Source organism: Schistocerca serialis, chromosome 5, assembly GCF_023864345.2.
Source record: "Schistocerca serialis cubense isolate TAMUIC-IGC-003099 chromosome 5, iqSchSeri2.2, whole genome shotgun sequence".
Lineage (NCBI taxonomy): Eukaryota > Metazoa > Arthropoda > Insecta > Orthoptera > Acrididae > Schistocerca > Schistocerca serialis.
In genome coordinates, this window is record NC_064642.1 from 504,886,544 (window position 1) to 504,903,944 (window position 17,401).

The 17,401-nt window shown below is 43.5% G+C and overlaps 1 protein-coding gene across 1 annotated transcript in view; it reads right to left on the bottom strand.

The window, feature by feature from the left end:
- Positions 1–17,401, bottom strand: part of LOC126481586 (homeobox protein OTX1-like) — a 193,040-nt gene that overhangs the window by 30,754 nt on the left and 144,885 nt on the right. Inside the window, exon 4 of the mRNA XM_050105444.1 lies at positions 17,201–17,355. Coding sequence (XP_049961401.1) covers positions 17,201–17,355 — 155 coding nt within the window. The remainder of the gene's footprint in view (positions 1–17,200; positions 17,356–17,401) is intronic.

Consider the following 17,401-nt stretch of genomic DNA (forward strand, 5'->3'; position numbering starts at 1 on the left):
GTAGCAAAGTCGTCGCGCGACGGACTGTTTCGTTCGCCATACAAATTCTTCTGCACCTGTCCTTCATGGGCCAGGTACAGTAACCGGTCTTTGCGTATTCGTTCGGCGTAGAGCGAATGATCCCGTTTCTCAGGCAGGAGTACTTACATCTCAAGGCTCGTTACCCGCACTAAAAACTAACATTATAGTACCATCTCGAAAATCGTGGTGGGTCCAAAGTCGTACCTGGGAAGCTCATTCGATAAATAGCGTAACTTGACAGCGTTCCCGGTTCGAGTCCAGCTCTATCACACAGTTTTAACCTTCCAGTAAGTTTCAGTCTAAATGCATTCTCTGACGCTTCATCCCCTCCTCCCTCGGACGGTATTAATGACTATTATCATTTAATCTCATTCACCCCGAAGGAATCATTTTCTTCATTACGGCCCAGTTTTTATTTTCTCATGCCCAATGTTTCATCACGGGTTCAATTAACTAGCGCGAATGGTTCACCATGATGTCCACTTATCTGCAAGACATGCGTTGTGTTTCCTGGAAATATTTACAGTTAAAATTCCGAAAACATGCATTGCAAGAAGGGCGAGGCATTCTCTTATAGCATACGAAATGATCACAACGAGTTAATACAAACCGGCATCGTTCTTTCCCCTTACCATTCGTAACTGAACCTCGGAATTCGAAGTGGGACGTGAATCCTGGGGGACAGGCAAGACACACGAGAAATACCTTAAACCATTCACCATAAGGTACTTTTTTGTGTGCATGTAGAACAAAGAAACTCTAAATACAGCACGTAAGCTCTAAAAACAAGTGCAATATATACTGTTCGTTTTTGGAGCATCACCTGTGACCAGCTTTGCGAAAGAAGCGGCGACACTTTCTGCGTAACCCACCCATCATTTTGCACGACAATGCGCGGGCGCATACAGCGCAAGCTGTAGCTGCTCTGTTCGTTCGATGGGACTGGGAAGTACTGTACCATCCCCCGGACTTAAGTCCTTGTGACTTTGATTTGATTCCTAAGATGAAGGAACCACTTCGTAGTATTAGCTTCAGAACTTTTCCAGAGATCCGACAGGCAGTAGACCACTCCATTCGCACCATCAACAGAACAGACTCTGCTAACGGTACACTACGCCTTCAACATCGCTTGCAACGGGTTCTACACAACGCTGATGACTACTTTGAAGGACAGGAACAGGTGCAAACATGTAACTCTGTTGTATCGGTTGTGAATAAATAGTTGTCACTATTTAAGTTCCAACCCTCGAATTTCCACTATACACGAGGTCCCTCACAGGTGGCCAAGTCCGGGATATAAGTCGAAAGTCCAAAAGGTTTGCTCGAAAACGCAGCAGAATGTTGGCGAGCATTATTGGCATAATATGTGAACGGTACGACAGTAGGCCGTTGTATTTCTGGTATCTCCACTAGGATAAAACAAATTACAGCGCCCTTCAGATCCCGAAACAATCTGACCATATCATTCCTGGCGTTCAAAATTCGTTTGGCTTTTTTTTTTTTTTTAGGGATCTTGAATGATGCCATTCCAGTGACTGGACCTTTGTTTCCGGGCTTTTATGTGAAACGATGTCATATCACCAGTAACAACATGGTTCAAAAACTCCTCGCCATCCTTCTCGAGTAAGAAAAGTCTGTGCAGCTCCCACTCGTTGTTAATTGAGTTCAACTGTGAAAAGTCAAGGAATCCACAAGGCACACGAGTTTATATAGTCTAAATCATCACTGACAATTTCGCATTTGAAATTTTAGGAAATCACAATTTCCGACCATCAGTACGTGGTAACATGTGTAAGGTGGCTAAAATTTCGCACCTTACTAGAACTCATTTACATACTTTTCTGCGATTTACAACCGCAATTAGGTATCATTTGATAGTTTGTATATCGTATATATGAATATTTAAATAAGACTGACATAGTCACATACATCTTGTAAATAATTGTTAACGCTTATTGCATGAAAGGTGACAGAGTGTCTATATTATCAAAACGGCGTAATGAATGATTGTCTATACTAGTAGAGGTTGGAATGCCAATGGAAATGAAACGGCAGGCGTAACTCAAACTATGGGTAAAAAAGCCCGCACAGGTGTGTTGGTCTTGCTTCACACAGGAAGAGCCAAGACGGACGGTCTGGGCACCTGAGCGCGGAAGCACAATACAGCGGCGGCCGGCTAGTAATGTAGTAGGGCCGGAAGGATAACCAGATAATATTTCGGAAACTCTGAAAATCTTCGACGCAGCAGAGACGAACGAGGAAGCGTTACCTAGGAAATCACAGGCTGGGTTATTTCCGAGGATGTTTTACTCTGAGAAGCGTACCATTGTATGAGTATAGGTATTTCCTGACAAACTTTCCGCGCTGGACGACAAAAGATTAAAATATGGTTGGTCGGCGTTCGGAAGAATCTCTAGAGAGGAAGAATATTCTGTAGTTTCGAGAATATGATTCGCCTTCTGAGTTACGAGGGAGGGGAGCCGAGCTTTGCTGGGAAGCCAGCGGTGGAGAGAAGAGGTCTTCTGTTTTGAGCGCCCGAGTTTAACGGTCGTTCAGTATCAGCTTTTGTTGGTACAGACGGACTTGCTTTCTTTGCTCTGAGAAGATTTTGTAGTTAGAACGGTTAGGCACTGCACTGTTGCGAACTTATACAGTTCTGGACTTCGCCTCCGGGTAGGGAGTCATCGTTGAGTATGCAGCATTCAGTGATTGAGAGCACTTCTCCTGCCTATACTCACGTTGAGGCGTAACCTGAACTCCGTCCTTGTGGCTGGGAGTTAGCGTTTCTCGTTTGTAGAACACAGAGAGGAGAAGACAGTATTAGATTATACTTGTCAGCGGACAGTCTTATGCCGTCCTAATGTTTGAATGAGTTTTCTGTATGTTTAATGGCTGGAGTTTTTCCGTCGTCGCAGACGTGTACGAGAACCATCACTTCGAAAATCAAATGGTTCTAAGCACTATGGGACTTAACATCTGAGGTCATCAGTCCCCTAGAACCTAGAACTACGTAAGCCTAACTAACCTAAGGACATCACACACATCTACGCCCGAGGCAGGATTCGAACATGCGACCGTAGCGGTCACGCGGTTACGGACTGAAGCGCCTAGAACCGCTCGGCCACACCGGTCGGCGAAATGGTTTCATTCGGTCCCCTTGTGACGGTAACTACCCGCTGTTAAATAGGTGGGAGTGAGAGGAGAATGAAAACCTTTCTTCACTCTGAAAATTGCGCTTACATATGCAGCAAGCAAAATCTGAACTGGAAACAGGTAATAATACCCTGTAGTCTACTGGAGAATTCTTGAGTCAAAGGAGTAGATGCATTCCGAGATATCTTCAGTTATCTGGCTAAAAATTTTCTTCGGCGCCATGGAGTGTTCACAACATATGTTTTCCTTTGATTTGACAGTTTTATTGATTACTTTGATATATACCAATTATTCACATTTAAAAAGGAGAAAAACTTGCTTGTGGTTTTTGTATCTGTCGTTCACAAGAACCTACAGCCTTGTCTTACCGTATTGTAGATTTAAGAATGTGCCACAAAACCACAAATGAATTCTCTCATATTCCTCATTCTTATTTTCAACGAGATGTCAGAGCCGTATAGACACATATACACACCGTCCGTCCAAGAAGTTTCGAGACCACCTTTATAGCCGGCCGGGGTGGCCGAGCGGTTCTAGGCGCTACAGTCTGGAACCGCGCATCCGCTACGATAGCAGGTTCGAATCCTGCCTCGGGCATGGATGTGTGTGATGTCCTTAGGTTAGTTAGGTTTAAGTAGTTCTAAGTTCTAGGGGACTGATGACCTTATAAGTTAAGTCTCATAGTGCTCAGAGCCATTTGAACCATTTTGAACCACCTTTATTCCTAGCGTATAAGCCACGTCAGCTCAGTAATTACGGTGGCAGCTTGATCTGACAACTGTAAACATAAGGTGTGCATTTGACTAGTCAGTTGTGAGCAGGCAGTTTTAAGAACTGGACCGTAGTGTGTCAACGTTGTTGCGTCACAAATAGTAATGGTGCAACATCTCTAAATCAAATGTTGAAGACATTCTCCGCAATGTTTAGAAGAGAAACGTGCGCGCAGAGCTGACCGACACTAAATTCCTACTGCATAAGAACTATACCCTGCAGACGCCTGCTGCGACTTCATTGAAATACGAAACGTGGACAGATCACTCCGGGTACAAATCACTGCGGCTGGCGAAACTTTACGTTATCAATAGGACCTACCACAAAACGAATCAGTCCACAAATTTGGCTTCATTGCAATGTGACGCCCGAATTGAACAATATCCCAAAGAAGGACTTTTCTGACACACACACACGGGCGCGTGCACGTGAAGTTAGTACGGACTTATTTCCCTGTCTCTGGCTAGGAGTACGTTAAAGGAGGCAGCAGGATCCCTTATTACAAAACGACTGAAAGTAAAATGTGCACGTTCGTGTAACTAATAAATGAATGACTACTTTATCTAGACAGAAAATCCTGATGTGTGTTGTTGAATCCCCGCTTCAGTTCTCGCTGTCAGGTAGCAGCTGACGTGTACGCTGTGTGTCAGACATGCAGAAGTGGTTCCAAACGAATCGGCAGCGGTGTCTGTGGTGGGGGCCAGCAGTGGAAGCTGTAGTGGTGGGGGGCCGCGTTATGAGGTGAGGAGGCGGGGAACTAGCCGTGATTAATGCGCGGCCCTACTGGCCAGAGAGTCCGTACGGCAGCCACCCCGGTCTGGCCGGCCGTTGGCGTGGATTATAGGACTGCACCGCCCTATCAGCCGCAAACACGCCTGCCGCGCCAGCTGCCAGTCACTGCTAACACCCTCGCCTTCCCCTCTGTGTACTGGTGTAGCGGAAGAGGGAAGGGCGCATGTCTTTCAAGCGGCGGTACTCTGTTTCCCTTAGACGTCACATATATACAGACTGCCTACGCCCCACCTCTCCCGTTTCAAGGTTTGAAACTACAACGACGAAAAAAAATCGCTACATCAAGGAGGAGTTATGGGGCTTAAGCTCAGGTTCTCATTCAGAATGGTCCAAAATTCGATACTTTTATAGCATTTCTTGAAAAGTATATGTGTCTAGAACGTTTAGACAAAAAGGTTTATTAATCCGTGCGGTACTAAAGCTTCTATAGCACATCGTTCGAAGCAGTGTCACTGCCTCTGTGGGAAGCTCTCAGCCCGCGACGTACGGCTCAGGTAGAAATCTTGTCATGCCGTGACGCACGTCCACAAAATGATTTATATTGCAGTATGCATGCGAACGTAACTGCCGAAAAACTGACGAACACCGTGTGCACGCTGCCGAACGCAATATATCCACCAGCTCAGCCAGATTGGCTTTCTTGCCGAGAAGAACGAGGAAGTTGCTCTCCAGGAACAATTCGAGTTAGAGGAAGGATTAATATACGGTCCTAGAATTGCAAACTAAACGTAAGTAAGGAAAACACTTTTTCTGGTCAAAATTGGTCAAAGCATAATTTTCGGTCCGCCATACTGAATTCACCATTTTGAATTTTGAAAATCTATCCTCAGATTTGTGGTCAACGACATTAAAAGTGTTTATTAACTTCTAGTTTTTATGCATATTATACTACTAAAACGTATAAAATTTTTCCCTATGCTTTAAACACGTTTTTTCGAGAGACGATTTTTCAAAACTGCGTGCAACATACAATAAAAACGGTACAACCTTTGACCCTCGAAAAGTAAACACTTTCCGTGGGAGCTTATAACTATTGTAAGTTTGTTAATACTTTTTTTTGTAAAGCCATAAAGAGTGAAACAAACCCGCAAAAACTGAACTCAAAAGTTCGAGTTAGCATCATATCGTTAAATTTAAGATTATTTCATTGTAGTTAGGTATAAGCTCCCATTTATTTAATGTAGTATCGACTGATGTTATCATTTATTTCAGATAACCTCTGAGGGGGCTACATTGCACGCAGTCTACATACTTCAAACTCTCGCGAACTCGATCAAGCCACCATTATGGGGTCAGGTTTTTTTTTCTGAAAATCCGAAATAAAGTTCAAAGTAGATCAATCATAATCCCCAAACAGATCCTTTGTATGTCTTTTCATCGTCAAAAAATTTTGAACCTTTGCCGATTTCTTGCTTTTTGATTGAGAACCTGTCCATAAACGAAAGTTGGTAGGCGTGTTGCTGCATCTGAAAGAAATGTGTATTCCAACTTCAGGCCAGTCGCATGAGAGTGGCGCTAGTAGCACCACTATGAGGAGGCAGATGACGTTCTTTAAATACACGTTGTGACGGTCGTCAGTGTTACTTACCTTTGAGGTAAGACGTGGAGAGTTGATGTTAGTCAAACATGCCTTCAAGGCGACAAAGACGCCGTTGTGAACACCTCAGTGAGTTAGGACGAGGTCGTGTAATAGGGGTACGAGAAGGTGTATGTTCCTTCTGCGATATTACAGAGAGACTTGGCAGCAATGTAGGCACTGTACTCGTAAATGATTGCTGGCAGCGGTGGCCACAGGAATGTACGGTCGACCGATCACGGGGCACTACCGAGAGGAAAGAGCATCGTTTTCAGCGTATGGCTCTGGCGCATCATACTGGAACTGCAGCAGCAATTTGCGTATCGTTTGGAACCACAGTGACACAACGAAATTGTTGCAAATCGGTTACTTCAAGGACAACTCCGAGCCAGACCCCCGTAGAGTGCATTCCAATGAATCCAAACCACTGCCATTTGCGACTTCAGCGGTGTCAAGCAAAATTTCATTGGAGGGACGGGTGGTAATCTGTTGTGTTTTCCGATGGAATCCGGTTCTGCCGCGGTGCCAGTGATGACTGTATGGTGGTTAGAAGCAAGCCAGTTGAGGGCTTGCAACAAACCTGGACCTACACCTCAAGTTACGGTCTGGAGTGCGATTTCTTATGACAGCAGGAGCACTCTCGTGGTTATCCCACACACCCTGACTGGAAAATTGTCGTCGGTCTGGTGATTCGACCTGTTGTGCTGCCATTCATAATCGGGATTCCAGGGGTGTTTTTGAACAGGATAACGCACGGTCACATACCGCTGTTGTAACTCATTATGCTCTTTAGAGTGTCGACATATTGCTTTGGTCTTTTCGATTACCAGATCTGTCTCCTGTCGAGCACATATGGGACACCTTCGGGCGGTAACTTCAGTGTCATCCACGACCAGCATTAACCGTCCCTGCATTGTCCGATCAAGTGCAACCGGCATGGAACTCCTCCAGCCCACAAACTGACATCCGGCACGTGTACGGCAAAATGCAAGCACGTTTGCAAGATTTAGTTCAACATTCAGGCTGTTACATTGGTTATTAATGTACCAGCATTTCACATTTGCAATGCCATGTACATTGATCTATGATCTTCCAATGTTAATCACTTAAATATATTACCTAGACAAACGTATTCCAATCATTTCATTGCTCTACGTGAATAACTTTTCTGGTGTAGTGATTTTTTTCCCGTCAGTATAAAGTCTAAGTCACGTGACGGAGGGCAGAAATTGGAGTTCCTATCATTATGCATTATATGATATGGAGATGGAGTCGACACTTAGACATTTTCATAGTTTAAATTAGATTTTAACAACTGAACGACTTATGGTATCAGCATTACACAGTTAGTAGTACAGTTACAATACTTCCTCCAGCATTATGCGATTGGTTCCCAACGACCCTGCCGCAGTGGTAACACGGGCTCCCGTCAGATCAGTGAAGATAAGCGCTGTCGGTCTAGACTAGAAATTGGATGGGTGAGCACCCGGTCTGCCGAGCACTGTTGGAAAGCGGGTGCACTCAGCCCTTGTCAGGCAAACTGAGGAGCTACTTCACTGAGAAGTAGCGGCTCCGGTCTCGTAAACTGACATACGGCCGGGAGAGCGGTGCGCTGACCACATGCCCCTCCATATCGCCATCCAGTGACGACAATGGGCTGAGGATGACACGGCGGCCGCCCGGTACCTTGGGGCCTTCATGGCCCGTTCGGGCGGAGTTTAGGGTTTCTCGAGCGATTGATTATCATTTTTACATTCAGTCAGGGTAACAAACAGACAGACACTGTATTGATAGTTCTTTCTTTTCTTGCAAAAGATAGATTTGCAGTTCTTCAGTGAATTACAGTTGTTGCAAAGTGGCTCGCTTTCACGGGAGTAGAAAACGAAATATTAGCCTGACAGGAAGCATTAATCCCCAGCACCACGTAGATACGATTTATAAGTAATCACGTTCGCTTTTATCTGTAAATAAAAAAGTAATACAGGAATAGTGTTGGAAATTCATTTCGCACCCACCTTATTCAACTGATCTTGCGCCCTCAGATTTTCACCTTTTCGACCCTCCATCGAATAACCTTCAAAGAACTTCCTTTATGGATGAAAATGCGCTCCAAACAGCCGCGCGTGGTAGCCGCGCGGTCTCATGCACCATGCCATGGTTCGCGCGGCTCCGCCCGTCGGAGGTTCGAGTCCTTAAATTAAGTAGGACAGACTGCTAGGGACAGATGACCTCAGCAGTTTGGTACCATAGGAAGCTACTACCACCACCACCGCGCTCCGAACATGACTCGACGAATTTCTTCGCCTCAAAACCGCGTGATTCCTACAATCGCGAAATCGAAAAGTTACTCCGTCGTTGACGACTGTTGTAAAAAGTGAAACAGAATGTACTTATTATTAATGACTTAAGTCTTTTTATGTCCATCTGTTGTAACTTATGGGAAAACTCTACGAACTTGGGCTCCAACACAGTACTCGCTGCACAACATGGCCTATGCCGCCGCTACTGTGAACGCAGGCCGGCCCCCTCCCCCCACCCCCCTCCAGCGTGGGCGAGGACCATTCTGGGTGGCGTCGGAGCGTACCGCGGAGGTCACAGATGTGTGAAATGAATGCTAACCGAGTTTATTCCTGGCAAACAGATCGTAATTCACTGGCGCGGGGCGCGTCCCCGGAGCGCATAATGGCCGGCGAGGCTGCGCGTGACAAATTGTGTGCGCATTGTGCGCGCCCACCACCTCTGACCTCCGGCAACAGCGGCCAGCCAGCCGGAAGGCAGCCACCCGCCACCCGCTCTAATAGTTTCCTGCCTGCCCACCCTCGTACGTGTCGATCTGCTGCGTTGAAAGCACCGCTGACAGCCAGCACAATTGTATGCGGCTGCTGAATACGTTTTTGAGAGAAATGGGGTACGTCATAACCAGTATTACCTTCACTTGAGACTAAGTTCTTTAGAGTGAAAGGAGTCATTATGCACATTGTTTTATGTAAATGTGATCTGTACTGCCAGACCGTTACGTAATTCGAATTCCATGTAGAAGCGACACTGAAAGACAGTTGGCTTAACTATTTATTAAGACCCGTTGCCACAGACAACGAAAACTTTGACATGTTTCTTCCCACCACTGCACTTGTGGCTAACTGCTGTGCTAGCTGGTCTGACAGTCAGAAAAGTTAAAACCCTTTTAATTAACTGCGATGGTGTAACTTCCCCCTTATCATCATCAAAGAGCTTCACCAAATGCCTCTCTATTGTCCCGCTCTCATTCTGCTTTAGGTCATTCGTCAGCATGCATCTTGAATCGTTTGTCTAGTAGTTAAAATCATAAAAAGTGGGTTCCGTCTTCATATAAGTAAATAAATGTTCTGTAAGTTGCCAAAAGGTTCTTAAGCCTTGTAGTAGAAGTCTCACTCTATCTTTCAGCAATTGGTTGTAATGACTTATCTGTAATAAAGTAACGCAGCACCATTTGAAGTAATGATACGTAGTGCAGAAGTATTCTAACTGTATCGTTATACTCAGATACATACTGGGTGATCAAAAAGTCAATATAAATTTTAAAACTGAATAAATCACGGAATAATGTAGATAGAGAGGTACAAATTGACACACATGCTTGGAATGACATGGGGCTTGGAATGACATGGGGCTTGGAATGACATGGGGCTTTATTAGAACCAAAAAAAAAAAATACAAAAGTTCAAAAAATGTCCGACAGAGGGCGCTTCATCTGGTCTGAATAGCAATAATTAGCATAACAAAGTAAGACAAAGCAAAGATGATGTTCTTTACAGGAAATGCTCAATATGTCCACCATCATTCCTCAACAACAGCTGTAGTCGAGGAATAATGTTGTGAACAGCACTGTAAAGCATGTCCGGAGTTATGGTGAGGCATTGACGTCGGATGTTGTCTTTCAGCATCCCTAGAGATATCGGTCGATCACGATACACTTCCGACTTCAGGTAACCCCAAAGCCAATAATCGCACGGACTGAGGTCTGGGGACCTGGGAGGCCAAGCATGATGAAAGTGGCGGCTGAGCACACGATCATCACCAAACGACGCGCGCAAGAGATCTTTCACGCGTCTGGCAATATAGGGTGTTTTTTTTTGTTCTAATAAAACCCCATGTCATTCCAAGCATGTGTGTCAATTTTTACCTCTATATCTACATTATTCCGTGGTTTATTCAGTTTTCAAATTTATACTGACCTTTTGATCACCCGGTATTATTACACAACAGTCAACATAATAAAGATAATTCAATTACAGGAAAATAATGATAATTTTTTGCTTGTCATTGAGTACCAATATAGGATGAATTGGAAACAGAAAATGTATTGGTACCTTCAGAGATGTAAAGCTATACTTGAGCGTATTAAATTCCATGTACGTATAATAGTGTCTTACTGCCGCAATCAGTTAATTGCGGATGTTCTGCACAAGAGTAGAGTAAACGTCATATTTATATCACCTATCACCTATCTGAACCTTGTATAACTCTAAAAATAAAAATAATATTTCTGTGAGCATGGGTCTTTCGTAAACGCTCTCGTTCTAATATCTGCAGAATTACATTTTCTCCTGCACGATTTATTTCATTTGACACCATCTCGCAGACAAAGTCAGTGGAAAACCAGATCTCCCGTATGAAAACGCAAATTGTCCTCCGAGAGCAATGAGGGGGCATGCTTGTGCAAATTTTCACTGCCTATGGAATCGCTGATTACCACTATTTCCCTCGTCAAGTGGTTTACGTTTCTGGCTCTACAGAAAATGGTTCACGTGCACTTCCGATCATTTTAACAATTCACAAGAGAAAAATTGTCTCTGACGAAGTTTGCTTGCTTTCGTGACACCCACTTCGTAGTGCATTGAAACTCCCCGGTACATTTAAACTTCGTTACGGATCGGGATTCGACTCTGCCTTTCCCGGACAGTACTCTTACTTACTAAAGTAATCAGTCATAACTCACGCCCCCTCTCCCTCCAAGGTTCCAAACTCCACTGAAGCTCTCTCTCTAGCATAATGTGCTGTAACAGCACTCTTGGAAGAAACGGTGTTGCGGGAAAAAGGTTTAGCCTTAGCCTAGGGATTTTTTTCCGGAAGCGATCTTTCACTCTACCGCACTGTGTGCGCTGTTTTGATACGTGCTGCAAATAATCCCTTTGTCTGTGCCTAACCACTTCCCAGTAACATCCTTTCTTCCATCAAGTTACGGAAAGGAGCTTCTTTGAAGTATGGCAAGAATGAGAGAGAGATACCTACGAGGACAGGGCCGGGAGTCGTTCCTGGATACCTCGGCCAGTAACGGCATTGTCTGTGAAAGGCAATGTTCCGAATTAGAGTTCCTGTTCGGCACACAGAGTGGCAGATATATTCTGACTACTTGGGGGAGGACTTCAAAACCACATAACATTGGCAGGCCAAGTAACTTTTATTGTATTCTGGACAACACCTCAAGTGAAATAGATACACGAAATTATTTTCCAACATGGCCACGATGTCTCTGCAAACACGGTCGCAAAGTTCTACGAGTCGTTCGATTCTTCGACCATAGAAATCCGTACGTTGCTCTCTGTGTCATTAGAGAAACGCTGTGTGAACGACGTCCTCTTTGGAAAAGCTCTCACCCCGCCTTCCCCTTACTGTCTATTAGCTTGTCGAAAACACGGAAATCGCATGGTACAAGATCTGGAATTCCTGATCAGAATCACCCAAGTCTGCCTGGTCTTGGTCAAATTGTTGGTACGATTTCAGCACTCTTGGACGCGACGTTGCGTTTGGTCCTTATACCGACAGAATTTCGCGGTGAATCTGTGTGCAGTTTAGACATTTTGCACACAGGGATCGTTCTGTACCGCGTACTTAAACTTTGGAGTACCTTTTCAGTCGCCGCGCCTTTCACTCCAACACTTTGATGTACCGGTTATCGTTATTGAAGCAGAATTGTGTCTGCAGGAATCGCAGAATACCCCCTCTCTTATAACAACGCGTCACTCTTGTCGCTTTCTGAGCTTAGCGTGGGACGACACGTGTAGTGTCTGAAGTCTCTTCGTTGACTTAAACTACACTATATTAACACTGTGACACAGCCGGCGTTTTGACATTTTCACGAAATTTAACTATAATAATAATTTCTTATGACTGTCGAGGTAGGGAGGATATAAAATTGAGACTGGCTATGGCAAGGAAAGTGTTTCTGAAGAAGAGAAATTTATTAACATCCAGCATATATTTAAGTGTCAGGAAGCCTTTTCTGAAAATATTTCTATGGAATGTAGCCATATACGGAGGTGAAACGTGGACGATACACAGTTAAAACAAGAAGAGAGTAGAAGATTTCGAAATGTGGTGCTACAGAAGAATGCTGAAGATAGGATGTGTTGATCACGTAACTCATGACGAGGCTCTCAGTAGAATTGGAGAGAAGAGTAATTTTTGGTACAACCTGACCAAAAGAAGGGATCGGTTGATAGGACAGGTTCTGAGGTATCAAGGGATTACCAATTTAGAATTGAAGGGAAGCGTGGAGGGTAAAAATCGTAGAGGGAGACCAAGAGATGATTACACTAAGCAGATTCATAAGGATGTAGGCCGCAGTTCAGTAGTTATTCGGAAATGATGAGGGTTGCACAGGATACAGTAGCATGGAGAGCTGCATCAAACCAGTGTCTGGACTGAAGACCACAACAACAACAATAATAATGATTTCAATCACATATGCAACTGAATGACTCATTGAATCGAAAACTAGATTAACAAGAAATTCAGAAAGTAGAGAGAAAAATTATTAGAAAAATTCAAGACCATGATACACACGAGATGGATACAGACTGCAAACCATCGAGACAACACAAAGTATCAAAGATCGAAACTGACATCACAAAGAGAAGAATGAAGTTCTATGGACACCTACACAGATTACCTGGAAACAGACTAACCAAACGTCTGTTGGACTATGTGACATACCTTGGGTAACTGAAGTTAAGAAGGATTTGATAAAAGCAAAAATTGCCGTAACAAACATATCAGACAGGGATGTATTAAGAAGCAAAATTTGTACGGGGAAGCTTATTCCAGAGATGGAACCAAACCCATAGCGACCAAAGTGAACGGAAGAAAGAAAGAAGGCCTTCGGTGAGAAAATGAAGAAATGTTGGGAAAATAAGAATCCTAAGAAAGACTGAAAATCATCAGCTTATCGTTCTTCAATGGGGACATTCAGTAATAATAATAATCATAATAATAATAATAATAATAATAATAATAATAATAATAATAATAAGGCTTGGTTAAAGGAAGACATAAATTTCTTGGTCCGGCCGAGATTCGATTCTGCGACCTTAATGTTTCCAGGCATTCTCTTTACCACTGGGCCACGACACCTGACTATAGAGAATGTAATTGAAAACATGGAACAGGGTGTGAATCGTAGCAGCCTTCTACTGCAATCATAGCTTAAAGAGATATTGTAGGCGAAATACCGTTTCTATATGGAGACGTTTCGTCCAGTACTCATGCTCTGCTTTCCAGAAGTAATATGTCAAGAGTTAGATGAATCAGGTTAACTTGCAGCTCTTTTAATTTATGCAGTCTCCAGTGTTTGTCTGAAACGTAGGCTATTGTAAATGTTCCAAGCATAAATAAATTTCTGTCCCTATTTGGGACAATTCAGCAGTGAAAAACATCCGATATTCTACTAGATTCTCGTTGAAACTTATACTAAAAACGACTAAAAGAATAATGGAAGCTCCCGCCCCGTCTGTGGTTTTTCTCCCTATGCGATGACGTGTGAAAAGGGAGTAATGTGTCCTGGTCCATTATTGTAGGGTACACATTAGGATGTATGAGTATATGCTTACGTTAGGCAATTAAAACAACATCATAATTAGAAAGTGGATCCTAGAATATCTATCAAAACAATTCTTTGTCTACAGCTGTCTGACGACTTTGCGATCTATAAAACACACCAGATGATAACGAGTGGATAATGTTACGCTAACTTCCCAGGTGACAAATTCAACGTAGACAAGTCAAAAGCAGTAACAAAGAAAGAGAGAAAACCTGTTGTACATAGAATCTTCCCAAACTCTCTTGTATTCACAATTTTTTGCGTCAATGGTATGTAAAAATCTGGCATATTTCACACGATTGGTGATTTGAAACAACTTTACTTGCTAAGCCGATTAATGTACACAACGACGAGGCTAACGTCTGAAGGAAAGGTGGCGGGATATAGAACTGTCTTCCTCATGGAATGTGAACATTTTGAGATAGCCCTTTATTTTCGCTCTAACCCGTTTTCGTTCATTCAGTCCTTTGTAGGTCTGTCATTGTCTTCGTAAAATTATTATCTTACCTGCCTTCTCCTTAAAACCTACAATGCTCAGGCATACAGCTGGCACCTTCACATACTACCTCAGGGGAGGTGGATAATAGTGTGGCTACGTCATCACAGTTTGCAGACTTAACGAATGACTGAGCGTACGGAATAGGTTCTCAAATATGTGAGTGGCTCGAAGATGTTTATGTAACAGAACGCAGGACGTTATCCTGGGTGGTGAAAGTTCATCGGAGACAAAGGTATCGTCAGGAGAGTCAAAGCGGGGTGTAATAGGACCGCTCCTATTCTTTATATACGTAAGCGATCTTACGGATAGGGTTAGAAGCAGTCTGCGAATGTTTGCTGATGACGCTGTAGTGCATGGGAAAGTATCATTGTTGAGTGACTCTAGAAGGATACGGGCTGACTTTTATAGTACGTCTAATTGGTGTGATGAACGGCAGATTGCTCTAAATGTGGACAAATGTATGTTAATACACACGATCGGGGAAATCAACCCTGTATCTTTCGATTACAGTACCAATGACGTGCTGCCTGATACAGTTACATCAGTTAAATATGTAGACGTAACGTTGCACAGCAATTGAAAGTTCACGTAAGTCGGGTTGTCGGGAAGATCTACTATAGAGACTGCCTACACTACGATTGTCCGTCCTTTTTTTTATTACTGCTGCGTGGTGTAGGATCCTTACGAGATAGAATAAACGTACCACATCGAGTAAGTTCAAAGATGGGCAGCACGTTTTGTATTATCGAAAAATAGGGGAGAGAATGCCACTGACATGATACAGGATTTGAGGAGGAAACCGTTGAAACAAAGACATTTCTCGTTGTAGCGAGATCTTCTCACGAAATTTCTATCAACAACTTCCACCTCCGAATGCGAGAATACTTTGTTGACGGAGACTTACATAGGGAGAAAAAAGCATTATAATAAAATAAGGAGAATCAGAGTCACACGGAAATATATAGGTGGTCGTTTTTTCCGCGCGGTCTTCGAGAGGGGAATGATAGAGAATTATTGAGGTGTTTCTATGAACCCTCTGCCAGACACTTAAATGTGATTTGCAGAGTACCCATGTAAATTTAAATGCAGATACAGCTTAGAAGAATTTTAGGAAAATGTAGGTTCCATAAAGAAAATTACGCGCAGAAAGATTATTCAACCAGGAAGAAGCTGCTTCTCTCACTACGAGATAGTGAGTTGTTTTTCAGACTTATAACCAACATTTGAGTGATACAATGGAAGATTGAGTTTATATGGCAAAAGTTATCTGAAGAAACAGTTCTGCTTGAACGAGATGGTATCGTTGCCTGGAGATGCTGTTTTTTGAGGGCAGTATATAAGTGAAAGCCTCACAAAATCGTGCCGTTGGACGAACCGTGGGTAAATGTTGGTCATTCCAGATAGACTACAAGGAGTGATGACACTGCACAACGAAAGGTCCGGTTTGTAAAAGGCAATTGGCTCATTCTTTTACATGTTGGAAAAATTGTCGGGTTTATTCCAAGTGCTTTGTTATTGCTTACACCAAAGAAATCTGTGGCCTCAAAGAGGAAATGACGGCAACAAAATTTGAAGAGTAGTTGTATACCTTTTGCTTCCAAACGATGGAAGGAACTCCAGCATAATTTTGTATTATGCATCATGTAACTCCATTCATTTAAACGAAGTCCCTAAATGCAGAAGCAGGAAGAGTGGGAAGGAGGACTTGCTAGAGAACAACGGCGTAGATTTATCTGATAGGGAAATGAAAAAGGCAGAAATGGTGCAAATCGCAAATGAGCATAAATCACGTAAAATCACTTAAGATAGTGACAAAATACCAGAAGAAAATGGTCGTAGTGTGTTGCCCTTTCCATTATATCATTGCCACGTCAGTGTAATAAAAGTGATGTGAGCTCAGGTGAAATCATATGTTGCAGATTGAAATAAATCTTAAATTGAAAAACGTCGAAATTTTAGTGCCTGAGACATTCACCAGTATTAATCCCACAAGATGGAACAACACTGTTAATGTCTGTTAGAAGAGGTTAGGGGATAATAGTAATAATAGTAGTAGTAGTAGTAGTAGTAGTAGTAGTAGTAGTACGTGTGAAGATAGTGAACGTGACACAGGAGATGCGGCTAATGACGACACTTCAATTGAAGACTGGTTCTCTATAACCTCTTCCATGAGATGCATCTGTGCATTATAATATGTACTGAAATACTGAAACACAGTAACCTTCACTTGGTAGTTACGTCGAGAGTATGTCGTAATTCCCCAAGGTTATCAGCGATATTTCACGCTTCGGTAGTTCGGCAGTGCAAAAGCTCTACAGTTTTAAGGTGTGATATTCGTAACGGGGCGACCGACGCGGCGTAACGATAACAGCCGCTTGTAGCATTGGCAACATGGCTGCCGGCTGTCAGCGTCGTTCTTTCGGCGGCTCGACTGTACCTTTCGCGTGCACCGCACGATGGATTGCGGAGTACGTATGCAGAGTGAACGTGTTTTTGCTGAGTGCTGTGGCTGAGGAGCAAGGACACTTACCTGTACCCTGGACTCTGGGAGGTTGATCTTGAGGGCCACCTCCTCCCTCATGAAGATGTCCGGGTAGCGCGTCTTGGCGAACAGCGCCTCCAGAACGTCCAGCTGGGCGCGCGTGAACGTCGTGCGCTCCCTGCGCTGCTTCCGAGGGTTTACACCTGCCACACACAGACAACACACACAGTAAGCTACCTGCCTGACAAC